This window comes from Rhinoderma darwinii, chromosome 3, assembly GCF_050947455.1.
Source record: "Rhinoderma darwinii isolate aRhiDar2 chromosome 3, aRhiDar2.hap1, whole genome shotgun sequence".
NCBI classification, from domain to species: domain Eukaryota; kingdom Metazoa; phylum Chordata; class Amphibia; order Anura; family Rhinodermatidae; genus Rhinoderma; species Rhinoderma darwinii.
The window spans coordinates 290,793,140-290,813,853 of record NC_134689.1 but is presented as its reverse complement, the minus strand read 5'-3'; the positions used below and the strand labels follow the sequence as shown (position 1 = coordinate 290,813,853).

At 41.5% G+C, this 20,714-nt stretch overlaps 1 protein-coding gene across 1 annotated transcript in view; it reads right to left on the bottom strand.

Annotated features, from left to right (window-relative positions):
* Positions 1–222: 222 nt before the first annotated feature.
* Positions 223–20,714, bottom strand: part of TRPM7 (transient receptor potential cation channel subfamily M member 7) — a 128,498-nt gene continuing 108,006 nt past the window's right edge. Inside the window, exons 29-39 of the mRNA XM_075858058.1 lie at positions 20,539–20,612; positions 18,875–18,915; positions 17,464–17,492; positions 17,333–17,383; positions 16,956–17,021; positions 14,271–14,554; positions 13,179–13,261; positions 9,837–10,042; positions 8,431–8,482; positions 8,185–8,291; positions 223–1,469 (exon numbers count right to left, since the gene is read on the bottom strand). Coding sequence (XP_075714173.1) covers positions 1,348–1,469; positions 8,185–8,291; positions 8,431–8,482; positions 9,837–10,042; positions 13,179–13,261; positions 14,271–14,554; positions 16,956–17,021; positions 17,333–17,383; positions 17,464–17,492; positions 18,875–18,915; positions 20,539–20,612 — 1,115 coding nt within the window. The 3' untranslated portion in view covers positions 223–1,347. The remainder of the gene's footprint in view (positions 1,470–8,184; positions 8,292–8,430; positions 8,483–9,836; positions 10,043–13,178; positions 13,262–14,270; positions 14,555–16,955; positions 17,022–17,332; positions 17,384–17,463; positions 17,493–18,874; positions 18,916–20,538; positions 20,613–20,714) is intronic.

Sequence of the window (20,714 nt, the reverse complement as noted above, 5' to 3'; positions counted from 1 at the left end):
TAAGTGTGTAGTCCGTCACACACGGCAGAATTTGTTGCAGAAATTTTTGCCACTGAAATTCTGTTTTTGCGTAGTGTTGCAAGTTTTTGTATTTCTTCCAATTCGTTTTGAAGATCCCATCATTGCTATTGCGGGGTTTAAGAATTCAGTTACAAAGTCCAAAAAGCAGGCTATGACCATGGAACGTACGAGCAAATTAAAAATCCCAAATATTGTGTGAAGAATAAATTTATTTTAGATTTTTTTTTAAAAGATTTAAATGATATATAAAACGTACACAGTATATTTCATTTTTTTCCCCAGCAACATAAAACAATTTTAACAGCTAATTTGTTCGTGCCTTTATAAGTACTGTATCTATAAGATACACTACAGAGTAAAAATGGATAGAACTTTATTATTCGTTCTTTAGTTAAAACCTGCATATAGTACCTTTACAAAAAAAAAAAAAAAGTCTTTACATAAACTCTGAACATTGGGAATAATTACAGAACAATTCATTGGCCATGTTGCATTGCAGTGTCTCAATTTACAACCACTTCAGTAAGTCATTAAAAACAGGTACCACATAACAATAAAAGGTCTTTGTACAGACATTTAAATACATTGAAACGTAAGAGATTTTGTACATTCTTATTTGATATACAGGTTGTACAGTTTGAGGTCTTTGGAAGAGAACTTCTGAAGCAGACATGATACTAGAAAAGCACTTCTCTTTACAAGGCAACTTGAATGGACGTTTTCCCATTTATTCTAGAATACAGTAATTATTTGCTGATCATGGCTTTACTAAACAACTGGTAAAATTGAAATGTATAAAATGTAGCCACTATAGACAGTTAAAACTCAAATCACCATTTCATGTTGGTTACCAAAGCATTGCCCTGTGATGTATCCATAGGCAGGTGCTACGTGTGGGAGAAAGCCAGAGGAAAACATCATACATTCCCAGTAATTAAACAAGGCATTCTGAAATTGAAATATACCCAAGACTTGGGTAATACTCCGGCTTAGGCCAAATGTAGGACCCTTCATGTAAGGTCATCGATTTATTTAAAAAAAAACAAGGCTCCTAGCAGCATGCACCTATGTGCAATATCCAACTCATTCTGAAGCCACTTTCACATGGCCGTATTTTGGTCAGTATTTTGGATCAGTATTTGTAAGCCAAAACCAGGGGTGGAAAATAAACGGAAGAGGTGCAAATCTTTCCATTATACTTTTTCTCTGTGTAGGTTCCGCTCCTGGCTTTGGCTTAGAAATACGGAAGCAAAATACTGACCAAAATACTTCTGTCTGAAAGGGACCTGAGGCTCTGAGAATTGTCAACCATATCTGGATTCTTAGTTACAGCATTAAACGGAGAGAACTTTTTGACTCTTTGGTGGAACCGTCAGGATCTGTTGATTCTGGATGTTCATCCTGAGGGAATATCACTTTGTCAGGTGTGTAGTCATTCCTCTTCAAGTCTTTCAAGAAAAAAAAAAAAAAAGGGGACAGGTAGTCAGCACGGTAAGAGTCAGTACCAGATTTTAATTTATATGATAACATTTCGGCAATAGATCTAAAAATGAACATAATTTTTCCATACACATTAAGATAGTGGGTGAATGTAATAATAATAATAATAATCTTTATTTATATAGCGCCAACATATTACGCAGCACTTTACAATTTAGAGGGAACATGAAACAAACAATATCAGACATTACATAGTGACAAAGTTCATTTACAATTCAAACCTGGGGAGTGAGGACCCTGCTCGCAAGAGCTTACAATCTATGAGGACATAAGGGAGACACAAAGTGTAACAGTGTTTGTTCTGCACAATAGTCCGGCCATTTTTATACACATGCGGTGGTAACATAAAGCTGCATGAGCCGGTCACCAGCCACTATCCGTGTATGACGGACATGAAGAGAAGGAGTGTGAGGGAATCTTATTCTGATGACTAATCTAAATGGAGGGCCATGGAAAGGAGTCAGATTAGGGAATGTTATAGGCCTGTCTAAATAGATGTGTTTTCAGGGCACGTTTAAAACTGTGGATATTGGGAATTAATCTGATTGTCTGGGGTAGCACATTCCAGAGGACGGGTGCAGCACGAGAGAAATCCTGGAGACGGTAGTGGGAGGTTCGGATTATGGAGGATTTTAATCTAAGGTCGTTGGCAGAACGTAGAGCCCGAGTAGGGTGGTAGACAGAGATGAGGGAGGAGATGTAAGGAGGTGCAGCACTGTGGAGAGCTTTGTGGGTGAGAGTAATAAGTTTGAATTTTATTCGGAAGGGGATGGGCAACCAGTGCAGTGACTGGCACAGATTAGAGGCGTTGGTGTAGCGGTTGGTCATAAAGATGAGCCTGGCTGCTGCATTGAGGATAGATTGGAGAGGGGAGAGTTTAGTGAGGGGAAGACCGATTAGTAATGAGTTACAGTAGTCAAGACGAGAGTGAATCAGAGCAACAATGAGAGTTTTGGCAGTTTCCTCTGTAAGAAAAGAGCGGATTCTGGAGATGTTTTTGAGGTGAAAATGACAGGAGCGTGAAAGTGATTGTATGTGAGGAGTAAAGGAAAGATCTGAGTCAAAAATAACCCCGAGACAGCGGGCGTGCTGCTTAGAAGTTATGATAGTGCCACACACAGAGATGGAGACATCAGGTTTAGGGAGGTTAGTAGATGGTGGGAACACAAGGAGCTCAGTTTTAGAAAGATTCAGTTTCAGATAGAGAGAGGACATGATGTTAGAGACAGCGGACAGACAATCACTGGTGTTCTGTATTAGAGCAGGGGTGATGTCACGGGAAGAGGTATATAATTGGGTGTCATCAGCGTAGAGATGGTACTGGAAGCCAAATCTGCTGATGGTTTGTCCAATAGGAGCTGTGTAGAGAGAAAAGAGGAGCGGACCTAGGACTGATCCCTGAGGAACCCCGATATCAAGGGGAAGAGGAGAAGAGGTGGAACCAGCAAATGACACACTGAATGAGCGGTCAGAGAGATAGGAGGAAAACCAAGAGAGAGCCGCGTCCTTGAGGCCAATAGAGTGGAGCATGTTAAGTAGGAGTTTGTGGTCTACAGTGTCAAAGGCTGCAGAGAGATCCAAAAGAATCAGGAGAGAGGATTTACCGTCCGATTTAGCCGCCAAGAGATCATTTGAGACTTTAGTAAGGGCAGTTTCTGTGGAGTGTAGAGTGCGGAAACCAGATTGTAAGGGGTCAAGAATGGAGTTAGCAGAGAGATAGCGGATAAGGCGAGAGTAGACCAAGCGTTCCAGGAGTTTGGAGATGAAGGGCAGATTAGAGACTGGTCGCTTCAGGTTACGCAACGTGGAACCATTCATTTGTAAATGATTACACCCCCATTGAGGTCTCACTCATTCTTATTATTAGAGAGACAATCTGTGTCTACGGTCAACCATTCATTGTTATAGCAAGAGAATCTGGTAACTATGCTATACTGCAAATCTGATAAGCAATAAAAAAAGTTATTTGTACACATTTTTGGGTTTTGGTATTCTCTCCATGGGCACAAGACTCTTAGAGAGGAAGTCATGAACGTTTTCACAAAAGTTAGAAAAAAGAGAAGGTACAAAAAAATAAATGATTTCCTGTACAGTAGAATAACCAGACCGTACAGACTACTTCACTGAACCAATTTACTTGAAGGGACACTCCACCCAAATTTAAAGGTTCATTACAAAATTCACTGTCCGACTCCTTCTTGGATCAGGCTTCAGTGACATGCTTTTTCTATTTGAGTCATTTGGGATGGACCATACAGGCACTAGAACTTCCCGTATGATGAAATTGTACGGACTGTTCCACACACGCTCTCTACAGGGGAGGACACAAGCTCCTATTATAGTTACTGCTGGTGATTAGACAGGCTCCGGTCACCCAGTTATAACAAAGATCAAAGTTCGACCTCCCCAGCTCCACACTTCTAGTATAATCACACAGTCCTCACAATAGGCAGAGATGGTAATGGATCTAGTTATCCATATGATGCTGTGCTGAGACATCATGGAGGTGATAGAATCGAACACCTTAGCAGCATCAAGAGAAACTATAACCCTAGAGCCAACATGGTCATGAGTGGCCTGCAAACTGGTGACCAACAGACAGGGATTTAATGCTGTCGATTTCCCGGGAATTAAAGAGGCTTTGTCACCACATTATAAGTGGCCTATATTGTACATGATGTGATCGGTGCTGTAATGTAGATTACAGCAGTGGTTTTTATTTAGAAAAACGATCATTTTTGATGGAGTTATGACCTATATTAGATAATGTGAATGACTTTCTCAATGGACAACTGGGCGTGTTTTACTTTTTGACCAAGTGGGTGTTGTGGAGAGAAGTGAATGACGCTGACCAATCAGCGTCATACACTTCTCTCCATTCATTTACCCAGCACATAGTAATCTTACTAGATCACTATGTGCAGCCACATACACACACATTAACGTTACTCAAGTGTCCCGACACTGAATTCTATTGGTAGCAAGTCCTCTCACAAACTATAAGCCCTCACAACACTCTTAACGAAAAAAAAAAAAAAGTTATGGTTCTTGGAATGAGGGTGAAAAATGAAAATAAAAAAATTGGCTCAGTCCTGAAGGGGTTAATGTGATATCATGGGATTGATCGAATATCAGAGGAAGAGAAAGCAGGGTAAAATTTAGGATGTCTGATCAGAAGCAGAGAGGGGGCTGGACATGGTGATGGAAAGCTGTTATTTTGAAGTGATAAAACCGCAGAAAAATGTCTTCTGACCAGCCTCACCCTCCTTACCGATACAGCTGCTCAGTCTCCAGACAAGGCAACAGTCAACAGCAGAGGAGCCCCTCCCCCTTCACATCAACCAATTGGCTGCTTGTCGCTGCCAACGACGGTAGGAAATCACGGCTCTTTGTAAAGACTTCCACTTGTGCAAACAGTGATTTATTGACAAGATGCATAGCAGGTCCAACGCAGCTTTTCAACATCATAAAAAGCGGTGAAGGCTCCTACCCTCCCTTTGTCCAGAATTTTGTATACATGGACAATAAATCGATTAATAGCTACTACTAACAGCTTCTACTTGGATGTCAATACATGTGATATGATATAAACAGGAATTCACGTCATTGTGCCAACTGTAGATCGTAATTGCATTCCTCCCGGGCATCTTTAAGTCAAAGAAGAAATTATTCACGCTCTGTTTCTCGCTAGAGGATACACGAAATCGCTCACCCATATGAGGTAGTGTATAAGAAAAAAGTATCTACAGCAAGACTTTAACCTGTTAACGCCGAAGGACAGATATATCCGTCCTCTGCAGCTGCTAGTTCGTGCAGGAGGATGGATATATCCGTCCTGTGATCGCGCGGGTACTGAAAGTGCACACACGCGATCAGCGGCAGGAGCATGGCTGTTATACACAGCCTGGCTCCTGCTGCAACTGCCGGAATCGAAGTGCGCTCCGATTCCGGAAGTTTAACCCATTAAATGCCGCTGTCAATAGCGACAGTGACATCTAATGTGTTTGACAGAGGGAGGGAGCTCCCTCTGTCACCCCCGCTAAGAAATCGCAGGTCGCCGTTGGGTTTCCATGGCAGCCGGGGGCCCAGCAAAGACCCCCAGGTCTGCCTCCAGCAAATGCTAATAGATTGCCTGTCAGTTTTACACTGACAGGCAATAATGCCTTGGTATACGCAAAAAAACGCAAAATACAAAAAGGCAAAATTCACTTTTCTGCCATTCCCCCCATAAAAAATTTAATAAAAGTTAATCTATAAGTCCTATGTACCCCAAAATAGTACTAATGAAAACTACACATTGGCACGCAAAAAATCAAGCCCACATACGGCCACATTGACGGAAAAATAAAAAAATTACGTCTCTTGGAATGCGATGATGCAAAAACAAGTATTTTTTTCTAAAAGTGTTTTTATTGTGCAAACGTAGGAAAACATAAAACCTTTACATATTTGGTATCCCCGTAATCGTGCCGACCAATAGAATAAAGTGAACATGTTATTTACGCTGCATAGTAAACGGCTTAAATTTAGAACGTGAAAATCAATGCTGGAATAGCGGCTTATTTTAAATTCTCTACTAAAATAAAGTTAATAAAAGTTAATTAATATATTATAAGCATCTAAAAATGGTACAATTACAAAATATAACTTGTTCCGCAAAAAACAAGCCCTTATACGGCTATGTCGACGAAATAAAAAAAAAAAGTTACGACTCTTGGAACGCGACCGTGAAAAAACAAAAAATAATCCTTGGTCATTAACGCGCAAAATGGCCTGGTCATTAAGGGGTTAATTCCAAGATGTAATCAAGATGGCTGACCAGGGACATCATGGCTGTATCAAGAAAAGTCTGATTCTCCTACAATGGTAAGCTGCTCTGAGTAAGAGTCCTTTTCCTTGGCTGCCGCAGCGCACCTCTTCAGGCAGGAATACGCATAGGACTAATTTGAAAGCGCGTTAATGACACCAGTAGAGGTGTTATTACGACTTCTGACTACAATCATAACATTTAATCAGTTATATATGAAAAATTATTGGTTATAGGCATTTTATCATGTATACTTGCACAGATCAGATTTTTTCTTCAAGGATTGTGGAATTTCTGTACATAAGTTGCAAAGTACCGTATTTTTCGGACTATAAGACGCACCAAGGTTTTAGACATCAGAAAATAGGGAAAAAATTATTTGTTAAAAAGTTTTTATATTTTTTCTTTTATCGATTGAGCGGTGTGAGGGCTTATTTTATTGTGGGACGAAATTATTTTATTTTTTACATTATGCTTGGAGAAAAATATGTGTTTTTTTTTTACATTCCTAAAAATGTATCTAACATCTTTTTTGACACATTTTATTAGTTCCCCTAGGGGACTTGAACCAGCGGCCACTTGGTTACATGTGGAGTTACTGAAACAGCGTAACTACGCTGTTTCCCTAACTCCCATAGTAGTGAATGGCAGTTATGGAAGCAGCATAGCATGCGAGCTACACTGTTTCCGTAACTACTCTTCAGTTCTATGGGAGTTACGGAAACAGCGTAGCTCCGCGAGTTACGCTGTTTCAGTAACTCCACATGTAATCAAGTGGCCGGGAGAGCACAGAAAGCTAGAACGGGGTTTAGGGGGGCCCGTTCTAGAGATAGGTCCGGGTCCTGCATCTATCTGACATTTATGACATATCCTGTGGATATATGTCATAAATGTCCTTCATAGAAAAACCCCTATAAATGCACCGGTCGATATTGACCATGGCATTTAACTAGTTAAAGGGGTTTGCCATAAAACACATGTATCCACTATGCACAGAATAAGGGCTACATGTGAGATCGCTGGGGAGACTCACTGCTGGGACCCCCAGCAATAAGGAGAAGAGGGGAGCGAAAGTCACCCAGAGCACTACATGAGAAGACAACTTCCGGGTTCTGTGTCCGGCTTATCTGTTCCACAGCTCCATAGAGATCAATGCGCATGCGCAGAAGAATCCCATTGATCTCTATGAAGCTGCTGGACAGAACGCAGAAGTCACAGCTTCTCTTTCAGCGCTCCTGGTAACTTTCGGTCCCCATTCTCCTTATCGATCACACATGTGTTTCATGGCACAAGCACTTTAAACTGCCAGGAACAGCGAAATTGCTGATCCTGGCCGTTATAGCAGCGTGTCAGAGGCTGACACCTGAAGTGTATGGAGTGGGCTCAGCGCGTGAGCCCGCTCCATACATCATCCCCCACATCATGGGTCGGGAAGGGGTTAAGTAATGAAGCGGTCATGGCGCCCGGCGATGCCGGGTCCCTTGACTGCGGACTATAAGACGCAGGGATTTTTTAGCAAGATTTATTCTTGCTAAAAACTGCGTCTTATAGTCCGAAAAATACGGTATACTCTTTCACCAACATCCTAATAGTGCAGAATATCAAAAAGCTGGTCAGAGGTGGTGGTGAGAATTGATGAGTGAATGGCAACTTCAGGACACGTGTTTTTTTTTTTTAATATGCGCCAGATGTTGGTGCATAGATTGTACTAGTTTATGAATATTCATTAACAGAGGGGTTTAGCCTGAGCCATGCTACATCTTAAAAAACTTACATTGGTCAAATTACTTGTATTTCAGCAAGATTTATAATACATTTGTCCTAACAAATAAGATAAGGACTAACATGCAGCTTACCTGGAAGCTTAAGCTTCCTGCAGATTGAGTTGCAGTGGTGTTTAGCACGGAAATTTTTAATTGCATCATCTCCTAAATTGGCTGGTCCAAATATCATGTCTGACGACCTACAGAAATATACCAATGTCACTACTGTAAGGTTTCTTTTACACAGAGGACATGGTTAGAACACACATTTTCCAGTAAATTCCAAACTAGTAGCAAATTGACATAATTGAAAAACAAATCTCTAGATGAATAACTTGCCTTTTTTCTCCAGATTTTATAACGGATGGATCAGTAAGGTTTTCTCCAACACCTGTAAATGGATAAAATTAAACGGAATCGGTTATCTAACATTTTAATAAGGTAGAGGAACACCCATAACTCACCCACACAAACACATGAAATCTCATTTATTGTGCGTCTTGTACTTTGTAATAAACAAGCGCAGGAGTCCACCTTCTAATTCAACTGCAATATTGCCTTCCAAAACACCACATCCTTATTTAAAATCTCTGAAATGAGGTGTTCCTCAACTGAAGACCCTAAATCTATTTTCAAAAACCAACTGAAAATGATACTATTCCTGGAATAATGATTTTGTAAAAATAAAATTTTTCACCCTTTCACAGTTGGTGTACGGGCTCATAGACTTTCTATTGAGCACATACACGTATTGCTCGAAAAGATGATCAGAAACCAAGCGGCTTAGCGCTCACCCAAGCGCTCCTGCCGATTCATTTTACCGATCGATGGGGGTCTCAGTGCTCAAACTTGAAGAGCCATAACTTTATTTTTCTGTCGATGCAGTTGTATGAGGGCTTTTTTTTTGCGGGACGACTTGTAGTTTTTATTGCTTCCATTTTGGAGTGCATGCGACTTTTTGATTACTTTTTATCAGCTTTTTTTAAGGCAGGATTTACAGAAAACTGCAATTCTTGCAATGTTTTTTATTTTATTTTTTACAGCGTTCGCCGATTGGGTTAAAAAATGTAGTATCTTTATAGTTGGGGCCGTTGCAGACGCGGCGATACCAAATATGTGTAACTTCTTTTGGGGGAAAAAGTGGGTTTTTCATTACTTTTTTCACTTATTTATTATTAACTTTATTAAACTTTTTTTTTTTACTAGTCCCACTAGGGGATTTCACTATGCGATCATCCGATCGCTTTTATAATAAACTGCAATGCTTCTGTATTGCAGTGTATTACTGCCTGTCTGTATAAAACGGACAGGAAGCTGCCTGGCCATGCCTCTGGCATGGTCTAGCAGGCATTAACTAAAGGCAGACCTGGGGGGTCTTTATTAGGCCCCCGGCTGCCATAGAAGACACCCTGCGAACTTATCTTAGGATGCCGGTGGGGTGAGAGAGGGAGCTCCCTCACTCTCTCCAAAACCACTCAGATGCGGCGCTCGCTACTGAGCGCCGCATCTGAGGGGTTAAACGAGAACGATTCGGATATCGATCTCGCCCGTTCGAGAAGGTCTGCTCCCAGCCCTCAGCAACCGGAGGTAGCTGAGAGCACGGAGATAACGGCTCCTTACTCTGTTTATTTATTCCGATGCACCCCCGTGAAAAGGAGTATGCAACGGAATAAAGCCCACTAGTGGCCGCCGTGAAAAGGCGTATTGGCGGTCACTAATAGGTTAAAGTAAGTAGTTAGTCTCACCTTGTAAATCCAGAACCAAAAGCTCTCCTCTCGTGTATTCAAAGGTCCAGTGACTAAAAGCCAACATGGTTTCCTCTAACATATTGGTTGGGACACGCTCATCTCCATTGTTGTTGTTGTATTTTCGGAAATCTCCATTCATGCACTCCTCGATTGCAAACCACTGCCCAGCCGAATGACAATATAATAAAAACACTTCCAAAAACCTGAGTTGTTGAAAAAAAGAAACATAGGACCTAGTTAAATGTAGTTCACTGAATGCTACATTAACTCAATGTAATGTAATCCCTTAGGGCATTGCTTTCATAATGTATCAAGCCCATATTTAGAACACCTCTAAGGTAGGGAAAAGAGAGCATGTCTTCCGGTCTACTTATTACGATTATAAACATTTTTCTCATTTACATTTATTACAGTTATCGTTTTGAGATGCAGCTTCTATGTATGCTATATACATAGGAGCTGCATCAAGTGCAGTTAACGAAAACCGTCAGTTCAGCTGGAGCGCACACAGAAGCCCTAATAGTGATTACATGAATTTAGATGTAAATCCATATTATGGTGGTACTGTGTGAAAGAGACACAGGAGCCACCGATCCAGCGAACTGACGGTTTCAGATAACATGGCTTGATGTAGCTGCATCTCAAAAACAGTAAAAAATTTGTAATAAATGTAAATTAGAAAAAAATGTTTATAATCACCAATTACATACATTTAATTTAAAAAAATGGCTACAAAAGGTTTTCATAACCTTTAAAGGAGTTTTTCTACAAAGGAAAAAAAAAAACTGAACTCATAATTTACCTATTGGTGCTTTTGTACTATTTTACTCTGTACTGAATTTAGTTTGAAGGAAAGCATATAGCATGTACCAAAAGTTAAGTCAAGACAGGCCGGACGACTAAACACCATAGCAACATACACTTAGCTTTGCCAGGTACCAATTCTGCCAAAGAAAGTTCTAGAGAAGAAATCAAACCGAACAGATGTCATATCTCCAACTCTTTACTAAAATCTGTCTTAGTAGGAGCAATTCCTTACACAATCCCCTCAGAAAGAACTAGAGAAAAGCTGAAGATTAAACTAGGCATGTGTGGACAACGAAACTGGCAATAGCAAACGATCGTAGAAATAGAGTACAAACATGGAGGGGAGAGGTAGGCCTCCATCTATGAAATGTCACAAGCCTTTGAAATAGTGTACGTTGCAAAAAATATGTTTTTTTCTAACATGCTGGATAATCTGTACTATGACTGTTATAGCTGGAATAACCCTTTAACGGATACAGTGAAGGAAATAAGTATTTGATCCCTTGCTGATTTTGTAAGTTTGCCCACTGTCAAAGTCATGAACAGTCTAGAATTTTTAGGCTAGGTTAATTTTACCAGTGAGAGATAGATTATATAAAAAAAAAAAAGAAAATCAGTGTCAAAATTATATATATTTATTTGCATTGTGCACAGAGAAAAGTATTTGATCCCTTTGGCAAACAAGACTTAATACTTGGTGGCAAAACCCTTGTTGGCAAGCACAGCAGTCAGACGTTTTTTGTAGTTGATGATGAGGTTTGCACACATGTTAGATGGAATTTTGGCCCACTCCTCTTTGCAGATCATCTGTAAATCATTAAGATTTCGAGGCTGTCGCTTGGCAACTCGGATCTTCAGCTCCCTCCATAAGTTTTCGATGGGATTAAGGTCTGGAGACTGGCTAGGCCACTCCATGACCTTAATGTGCTTCTTTTTGAGCCACTCCTTTGTTGCCTTGGCTGTATGTTTTGGGTCATTTTTCGTGCTGGAAGACCCAGCCACGAGCCATTTTTAATGTCCTGGTGGCGGGAAGGAGGTTGTCACTCAGGATTTGACGGTACATGGCTCCATCCATTCTCCCATTGATGCGGTGAAGTAGTCCTGTGCCCTTAGCAGAGAAACACCCCCAAAACATAATGTTTCCACCTCAATGCTTGACAGTGGGGACTGTGTTCTTTGGGTCATAGGCAGCATTTCTCTTCCTCCAAACACGGCGAGTTGAGTTAATGCCAAAGAGCTCAATTTTAGTCTCATCTGACCACAGCACCTTCTCCCAATCACTCTCAGAATCATCCAGATGTTCATTTTCAAACTTCAGACAGGCCTGTACATGTGCCTTCTTGAGCAGGGGGACCTTGCGGGCACTGCAGGATTTTAATCCATTACGGCGTAATGTGTTACCAATGGTTTTCTTGGCGACTGTGGTCCCAGCTGCCTTGAGATCATTAACAAGTTCCCCCCGTGTAGTTTTCGGCTGAGCTCTCACCTTCCTCAGGATCAAGGATACCCCACGAGGTGAGATTTTGCATGGAGCCCCAGATCGATGTCGATTGACAGTCATTTTGTATGTCTTCCATTTTCTTACTATTGCACCAACAGTTGTCTCCTTCTAACCCAGCGTCTTACTTATGGTTTTGTAGCCCATTCCAGCCTTGTGCAGGTCTATGATCTTGTCCCTGACATCCTTAGAAAGCTCTTTGGTCTTGCCCATGTTGTAGAGGTTAGAGTCAGACTGATTCATTGAGTCTGTGGACAGGAGTATTTTATACAGGTGACCATGTAAGACAGCTGTCTTTAATGCAGGCACCAAGTTGATTTGGAGCGTGTAACTGGTCTGGAGGAGGCTGAACTCTTAATGGTTGGTAGGGGATCAAATACTTATTTCTCTGTGCACAATGCAAATAAATATATATCATTTTGACTATGTGATTTTCAGGTTTTTTTAAAAATATAATCTCTCACTGGTAAAATTAACCTAGCCTAAAAATTCTAGACTGTTCATGACTGACAGTGGGCAAACTTACAAAATCAGCAAGGGATAAATACTTATTTCCTTCACTGTATGTCAAACAATCCCCTGAAAAGGTCTTTAGGGCATCTGTACATGGATGGGGTTTCCATCTATTAACATTGATGGTTTTTTACTTCGTACAGATCAACAATGGTCAGAACCCCCTCTTTCACCAGCAGAATCAAAAAGGGCCACAGTGAATTACTGCAGTACGTGACCTGAGCACTGTTCATGTGCATGCAGCCGTGTCTGGTTGTGCAACTTGACTCCATTCAAGTGACCGTTGCATGGATGGACAAGAGCGCAACTGTGTCAAGTGTACTGCGGTGAAGGGCCATGGCGCATGGTGAGGGGTCAAACTGCTGATCACAAATAGATGGCCTATTCTAAGAAAGATATATAGGAAAGTCGTTTTAAACAGTGATAACTGAAAAACCAAGAGAGTTCAGATTAATTTACATGTGTAAAGATTTTCTTTCCCACGAACGTGTAAACAAATACAATCGCATGGAGTCCTGTACCTTGGAGAGTATGGGATGGACTTGGGTTTCATTGCATTAAAGGCAAACGTCATTTTCTGTGCTGCCCTTTGCTGCTGGATTTCCTTAAAAAACAATGAATGTAAATTGTAATAGCGGACAAATTCAACTAGGCGCATTCTAGTACACGCAACACTTCATTCTCAGTTTTTAGTTCTCTAGTAATTTTAGAAAACCTCAGCTGTCATTTAAGGCACTATAAAACATCCAGTGAAACACACAAATAAGAGGATTTGTCTTCATTTTACGCACTAAGACGGCTCTGTTCCCACTGGAGTCAGTTTTTACAGGATCCATGACTGATATGGCAGATCATGATCAGTTATGATATTTATTTTTTCTTTGACTTCTGGTGGGTCTGTCAGCTAATTTATTTTTACTGAATAGAATAGCGCAGCATGCTACCCTATTCGGACCTTCGAAAAGCAATGGAAACCTGGCAAAAATGAACTAACGCAAATGTGAACAGAGCCGTAACGCCTTTTTACACTGGGTAGTTATTGGGCAGACAAGCATTCATAGAATGCTCGTTGCCGATAATTGCCCTGTGTAAACACAGTGCAACGATCAGCAAATGAACAAGCAAACGCTCGTTAACCTGCTGATCGTATCTTTTTAAAAAAACTGAACTATTATCGTTGTTTGCAGAACATCTCCCTCTACCACATGACACTCAGCCCAATGAAGTGCATCGAGTCACACAAAGTGTAAAAGATTCTATAAAACACTGCCCCCATAGACAACTGTCTCGCTGCGGGACAACTGTCCCGTACTGTAATCATGTTTTCAGTACGGGACAGTAGTTCCACGAAGAGGCAGGGACTCCTAGCGTCGTACATAACTATGATGCTAGGAGCCCGGCTCCCTGCAGTGTGTTCGGTCCGGGACTTGCGGCCGAAATAGGTTCCATCCTTTACGGACCGAACATGCTCGTGTGAACCCAGCCTTACAGAAACCAATAGAAGATAATAAAAATAGAAGCTGTAGCCCGTGTCAAACATAATTTATGATTAGAAGTATATCTGCATGTTTTAAAAAAAAATAAATCTTTCTGGTAGCGCAAGACTGGCTTACTTTAAGGCAGAGATGAAGAACAGTATCTTCCTTGTACACCCCTGACCAGGTATTCACCACCTCGGGAAGGAAGGACTTGATGATGTAGAGGTGCCCTGTCTTTAGGATATCGTTCTCAGACCAAGTGCATGCCACTTTCACAGCTCTTCTCAAGCCTCCTCCCATCTCTTCCTTACTCAGAAACTCGATCTTGGCACACAGACCCCTCTGTGACCAGGAAGACATGCTGTTATTTAGGATGCTGGGAGAACTCTCGTCCAGACGATACACAGTGACCAGCTCTCCTGTAATATTTACATAGAAAAATTTTAATAAACTCAATAGCCACATTTGCCTTCTGTAAAACACAAAATATAGGCAGTGACCCAAGTGACAGTCATTCAGTGGCCAGACCATGTAACAAAGTTAAGAAAACTTCAATAAGAATTGTACAAACTAAATGTTCTAGCCAGGGTTGTAAATTGAATAAGAATGTTAAATCCAATATGAATTCTGTTATAAAGTCATATGGGAATTTATTGAGTACTCACTGTAAAATCCCCTTCTTGTCGAGTTTATTGGGGGACACAGACATTTTGGGTACATGCTGTTGCCACTAGAAGCCTGACACTAAGCACGAAAATGTGTTAGCTCCTCCTACACAGAATATATATATCCCTCTGGCGGACACTGAGCTAAGCGGTTTTAGAAGCAGAAAAAAAAAAAGGAAGTTAATCTGAGTCAGAGACCAGAGGCGACGCAACTATGAAACGTAAACCTCCAAATAGGAAGGTAAAGTCTCTAGGCTGAAAGGAGACTGCATCCCTAATCTGGAGGATATCCAAAACAGCTGTGATAAGGTTGTCCACCACGGTGGACAGATTAGAGGTCTGTTCAGCGTCCAAGTCTGAGGGTTCCAAGTAACCCCCAAGTGGAGGGAGGGGTGAAAGGTAGCAGCTCTATCCCTCTTTTGGGCGCTGCCTGCAAGAGTCTCGCTGAGGAGGGATTGACCGGAGGGGCTTGGTCAGAGAAATGTGACACAGGGTCTTTCATGTACTGGGAAACCTTAGTGAAGTCACTGACGGCCAAGGAGAGAGAATGAGCGCATTGTAGTTCGCTGCCCTGCACATTCAGCTCTGGGGGTGGCAGGGCAGTCGAGGGTTGTTTTGGCCTGACACATTCAGGACAAGAGAGAATCAGGCTGACCAGGGAGGAGTTTCAGCATAAACCTGAAAGAAGCAAGGGGCGAAGTTCTGGAGATGTGGCTGAGGGACAGGCGCTGCATGTCAATCATGGCATTGTGGCAGGTGGACCCCTGTAGCAGAGAAAAGAGGAGTCCTGATGCAAAGAGCAAAGGACAAGAGGAAGTGCAGAGGAGTCGCAGCAGGGAAACTGCAGAAAGAGAGAAGATGTGACTGTCACAGTTTTAGGCTGAGGTCGGGGGGCATAGTACAAAGGCAGGATGGAGGAGGGTGCTATATACTCATCTGCCCTTAAATTCCCTTCTCTTGCGCTCCAAGTTGAAAAACCAGCAAAGTCACCCCTTCAGTGTGGTTCAATCATAGTGGGGTTACTGGTGGGGAACAGACTGGAAACTGGGTGACCCTCGTGCTGGAGACAGATGAGCTCCGGTGTTCTTGTCCCACTTGTCTGTTTTGAGCAGGGCACAACAGTTCAGTGGAATTGGTCCTAAATGGAAAACAAAGAGACCATGTCGTCTCGGTTTCCAAACCTAGAAATAAAAAAGCAGACCCTTGCATAAGCAGAAGAATCTACCCTCTATAGACACTAAGCTAAAACTAGTTCAGCTCAGTGTCTGCAGGAGGGTTATATCCTGTATTGAAAGAGCGAACACTCCTTGTGGCAACAGCATATACCCAAGGTGTCTGTGTACGACACGCAAGAAATTTCGATAAACTGGCGCAGTAACAGAATGTTTATTTTAGAAACCAGAACATGGTCACTAACCAAGGTCAACGATGGAAGATTCTACAACCACATATCAGGCATCTTAAAGGGATTGTACCATAATTAAAGATTTGATTTCTGTTAGATCACAGCGAAACATAACCGTTTTTTCAATTCGAACCCTCAAAAAAATGCTCCCATGACTAGACATTGCGGTTACATATTTGTTACTGCGACCACTGGTGTTTGTTTTTTTAAAATTCCCTCTTAGAACGTTTACCTAATGTGTTCAGACATACTCTGTATCATGTCCAGATCCTCTAGTACACGGACGGTGGAGTAATTCCTGCTATATTGCAGGCCAGCCAATAAGAACCTGCGCACTAGTAGCGGCTTCTCTCCAGCACTGAACACATTAGGTGGACGTTCTAAGAGGAAATCATAAGAACACCATAAAAAAACCTGGGATATCTTGATATCGGAGAATTGCTTTTCAAAATGGTTCTAAAGGAAAATTGTTGGTTGGATCACTTTAAAACAGAGAAATGTAATATTTAAACATCAGACAAACCTAGTTAATGTCAAAGCCAGTCTTTTAAGGGCTAATATTTAGACTTTAAGAATAAAGCTAAGAGAGCAAATGTCTACAAATGCTAGTAAAGAAGGACTTAAGAAAAAAATAAAAAATAAAAGTGTGGTCAAAGACCACCTAAATGAGAATAAAGCACAAATAAATCATAGCAAAGTGCCACCATAAAGTAACAGAATACATAACAGTGACATACTATTAAATCTCACCTTTTGGAGGGACTGGGGTGAAAGGAATAGTCTGGGACAATCGCATCAGATTGTTACGTTCAACAGCTGCACAACAAGACAAGTCAAAATTAAAAATTAACCAACACTGAGGGAATTTATTAACGGTTGAAAATTGTGACTTGGGCAATTTACACCGCCCTCTTTTGGTAAAAAAGGGTGCATGGCTTCACAAAAGGGGTGAGGTCACAATAGGCCGGCAAAATATAATTTATGCCAGAAAGATGGCGTAAATTATAGCGGAAATCTAGTAGATTTTACTCTGTGGGGCGTATCAAGGTAGAGGCTGTTGCCGGACCCAGTGCCTTGCCCGCCAGGACTAGGATCTCCATGGTGTTTTTCTACAACAGAGAACCAACCTGAGTAGCAATAATTGATGTCCACTATTGGTTTGAAAGGCGAGCCAATACCTATAAGAGTAAGAGCGATATTTTAGTCACGCAGAAATATATGGTCTGAAATCATCTTTGTTTTGTCAAGAGACACTCACCATTCAAAGCATCCTCCTCTGCTGTAGGCCTTTAAAGAAAAAAAAAACAAAACAATTTATCTAAAAGCACAAGAACATAAGCTATGCTACACCTAGGGGAACTCTATAGAAAGCAAGGTATCGCTTATTAACAGCAGTTATTACCCTGATTAAAAAGGAACAGCTAGATCTTTAACAAAAAACTCTTAAAGGGGTCTTCCCGACATTGATATTCATGGCCTATCCTTCGGGGTGCATCGAACCCTGAGAAAGCTGCAGAGGCAGCGATATGCGTGTGGTATCAGATGGACGCTGCAGACACAGGGATGTATTTATCTTTAGTACGCGTTAAATGTTTTTATGTTTTGAGCTCACATGTGTGTGTTCTTTTGTACTTCTGGTCTAAATAAATTTTCTATGTAACTTTCGTATCCATATTATGTGTGCAAGTGCCCTTTATACAACACAGTCTTGTCATTCTCTTAGGAATAATTTTGCACATCTATATAATTTTCTATAAAAGCATTCCCATCCTCCACAGTGATGCTTCTAGGTGACAAGCGAACAGGCGTCTATAATAAAACTCATCGCCTCATTCAGTTCCTCTTCCTAGCCACCAGAATTCATAATGCTGCCAGTTAGAGATCTCTTTTCCTTTCATTAAAGAACATCTTAAACGCTATTTGAGCAAAGTGAAATGACCAGAAACACCACCAAGCATGATCTCGCTGTAAACGGTCATTTACAGCATGATCTCACGAGGTCACGCTTGCTGTGCTGTAAGTCCCCCACAAATATTACCAAAGTGTCGGGATTGTGAATAGACATCGCGTCCTGGCTGGAGTTGATGTCTATTCACTCTCAAGGCACTTCAGTAACATTAATGTGTTAGTAAGTGACAGCACATCATGATCTCGAAAGATCACGATGTCTGAGCACATGAATGGAGAGAAATGTATGACGCTGATTGGTCACCGATTGGTCAGCGATTGGTCAGCGTCATGCACTTCTCTCCACAACGCCCACTTGGTCAAAAAGTTAAAACACGCCCAGTTGTCTATTAAGAAAGTCATTAGCATAAACCTAAAATAAATCATAACTCCGTCAAAATTGATAGTTTTTCAAAATAAAAACAACTGTTGTGATCTACATTACTGCGCCGATCACATTATGTAAGAGATAGAGCACTTATAATGTGGTGACAGAGCCTCTTTAAAGAGCGCTGTGCACCTTCAAAAGATCTAAATTCTGTTCCGCAATCACTCACTAGTTTACCGAGAGGAAAGGCAATGGAGGAGATTTTCATGTAAAGGAAAAGTGCAGGATATCACTTATTATTGGTACCGATTTTCTCCCCAGCTGACCCGAGGAGGAAGAAGTACTTAAATAAGGAAACTGAGTGACTGGGAGAGGAGAGGTGGACAAGCCTTACTTTGGTTTGCTTGAGGAAGATGAATGAGACTGCAACCAATCCTGTAGAAGAAATATACATACATCATTAAAATTTGGAGATGTAAAAAAAGTAATGCACATGCTCTCTAGAATCCAATGAGAATGTCTAAGTTTTGTACAGCTGTGTGTGTGTCCAATACTGCCCGGGATCAGGGACGAAGCTATAGGGGGTGCAGAGGCACAAGTCGCACATGGGGGCCCAAAAGCCCCTAAGCCACAGTAAGAATACACCAATATTATAAAGGATATACGGTAGGTGGGGGCCCTGTTATAGATTTGCATTGGGGCCCAGGAGCTTAAAATTACACCTCTGCCCGGGGTCCATGCACTGTCATGTACTTTTCTCTGTGACATGGAGCAGTGTACATACGGAAAACTGCAAAACACACATATGGAGGAAGTGTCCGACTTCAAGAAAAAAAATTATGCAAACTCCAGAATACAAGACTTTTTTTTTTTTTTTTAAAGGTGTTGTCTCAAAATAGGAATTCCTGTACATATCCAAATATTGGTACACCCCGATCCTTACCGATACCTAGAACAGGGCCGCGGGTCCACCATTTTCAGGGGAGAGATGGCTGCCCAAGTACAGCCACCCTTCATTTAGTAAATGAGAAAACCAGACACATTTGTGCATGCTTACTCGCCACCCAGCAGTCCCAAGCCAGCAGATCAGTAGAATAGTTAAGATAATTACATAAGAGGTTCTAAGATCTTCTTTTATTCTTATTTTAAAACTTTTGTCCCGACTAGTCAGCACTCCCACCTGAAGCAAGGTCGTTCGCATGTGTAGAAATATGCATGAGACTGAATTTAAAGTGTACAGGCGGCAATTGAGGCCCTTTCACGAGGGTCAATTATTGGGCAAACGAGCGCTCACATGAACGCTCATTCCTGATAACGGTCCTGTGTAAACAAGGCAACGATCAGCCGATGAACGAGCACACACTCATTCATCCACTGATTGTATCGTTTATGCCGCAAGAAATATAGTTGTCGGCAGCGCATCTCCCTGTGTAAACAGGGAGATGCGCTGCCGACATAATAGAAGTGTATGGGGACGAGCGATCAGAGTAATGATCGCTCATCCCCATACATAGCTCCTTGTGGAAGGAGCAAACGAGCGCCGATCAATGAGAGATCTCGTTAATCAGCGCCCAGTTACACGGCCCACGTCGGGCCGTGTACACCTGCAGAGGCCCTTATTGTGACCTCTGCATGAAGCCCCCACTCCAAAATGAAACATTAAATGTAAGGTGTGGCCAACGTATAGATTTAAGGGCCACATCTAAAATTATATGCTCATTCCATGTACAGAATACTCATGAATGTGTCTTCATGTCATTGCAGCCAAGACTTTGTACTGTTAAATTGAGCAAAGCTGCCCAAAAATTAGGGCACTATGACTACGAAAGTTTTAGGAAAACTAGGGCACTTTGTTAAGCAGTCCGATCATGACCTTTTCCCACACTGCTCATGTAACACGCTGCCCTTGAATCTGATTATTTAATGCAAGCTTTCAAAGATCCTCCTTTAACGGTTAAATAAAACACCAAACATTCATTCAAGGCTATCAGAGATATCTGAACACTCTCCAGGACAACTGCATATTACAATACTGCAACAGAAGAAAAAGGTACAAACCGCTAGAAAGGTTTCTTTGGAGTCATCTACTTTAGTCTCTTCAGTAAGCGAGGTGCGCCGGCTACTGCCACGCACTAAACAGAAAACAGTACGTGTTATATGCATCTTCGGTGTCAGGAAAAACAAAGCATTGAACGAAATATGAGAACTTTTTTTTTTTTAGTATTTCAGGTGTC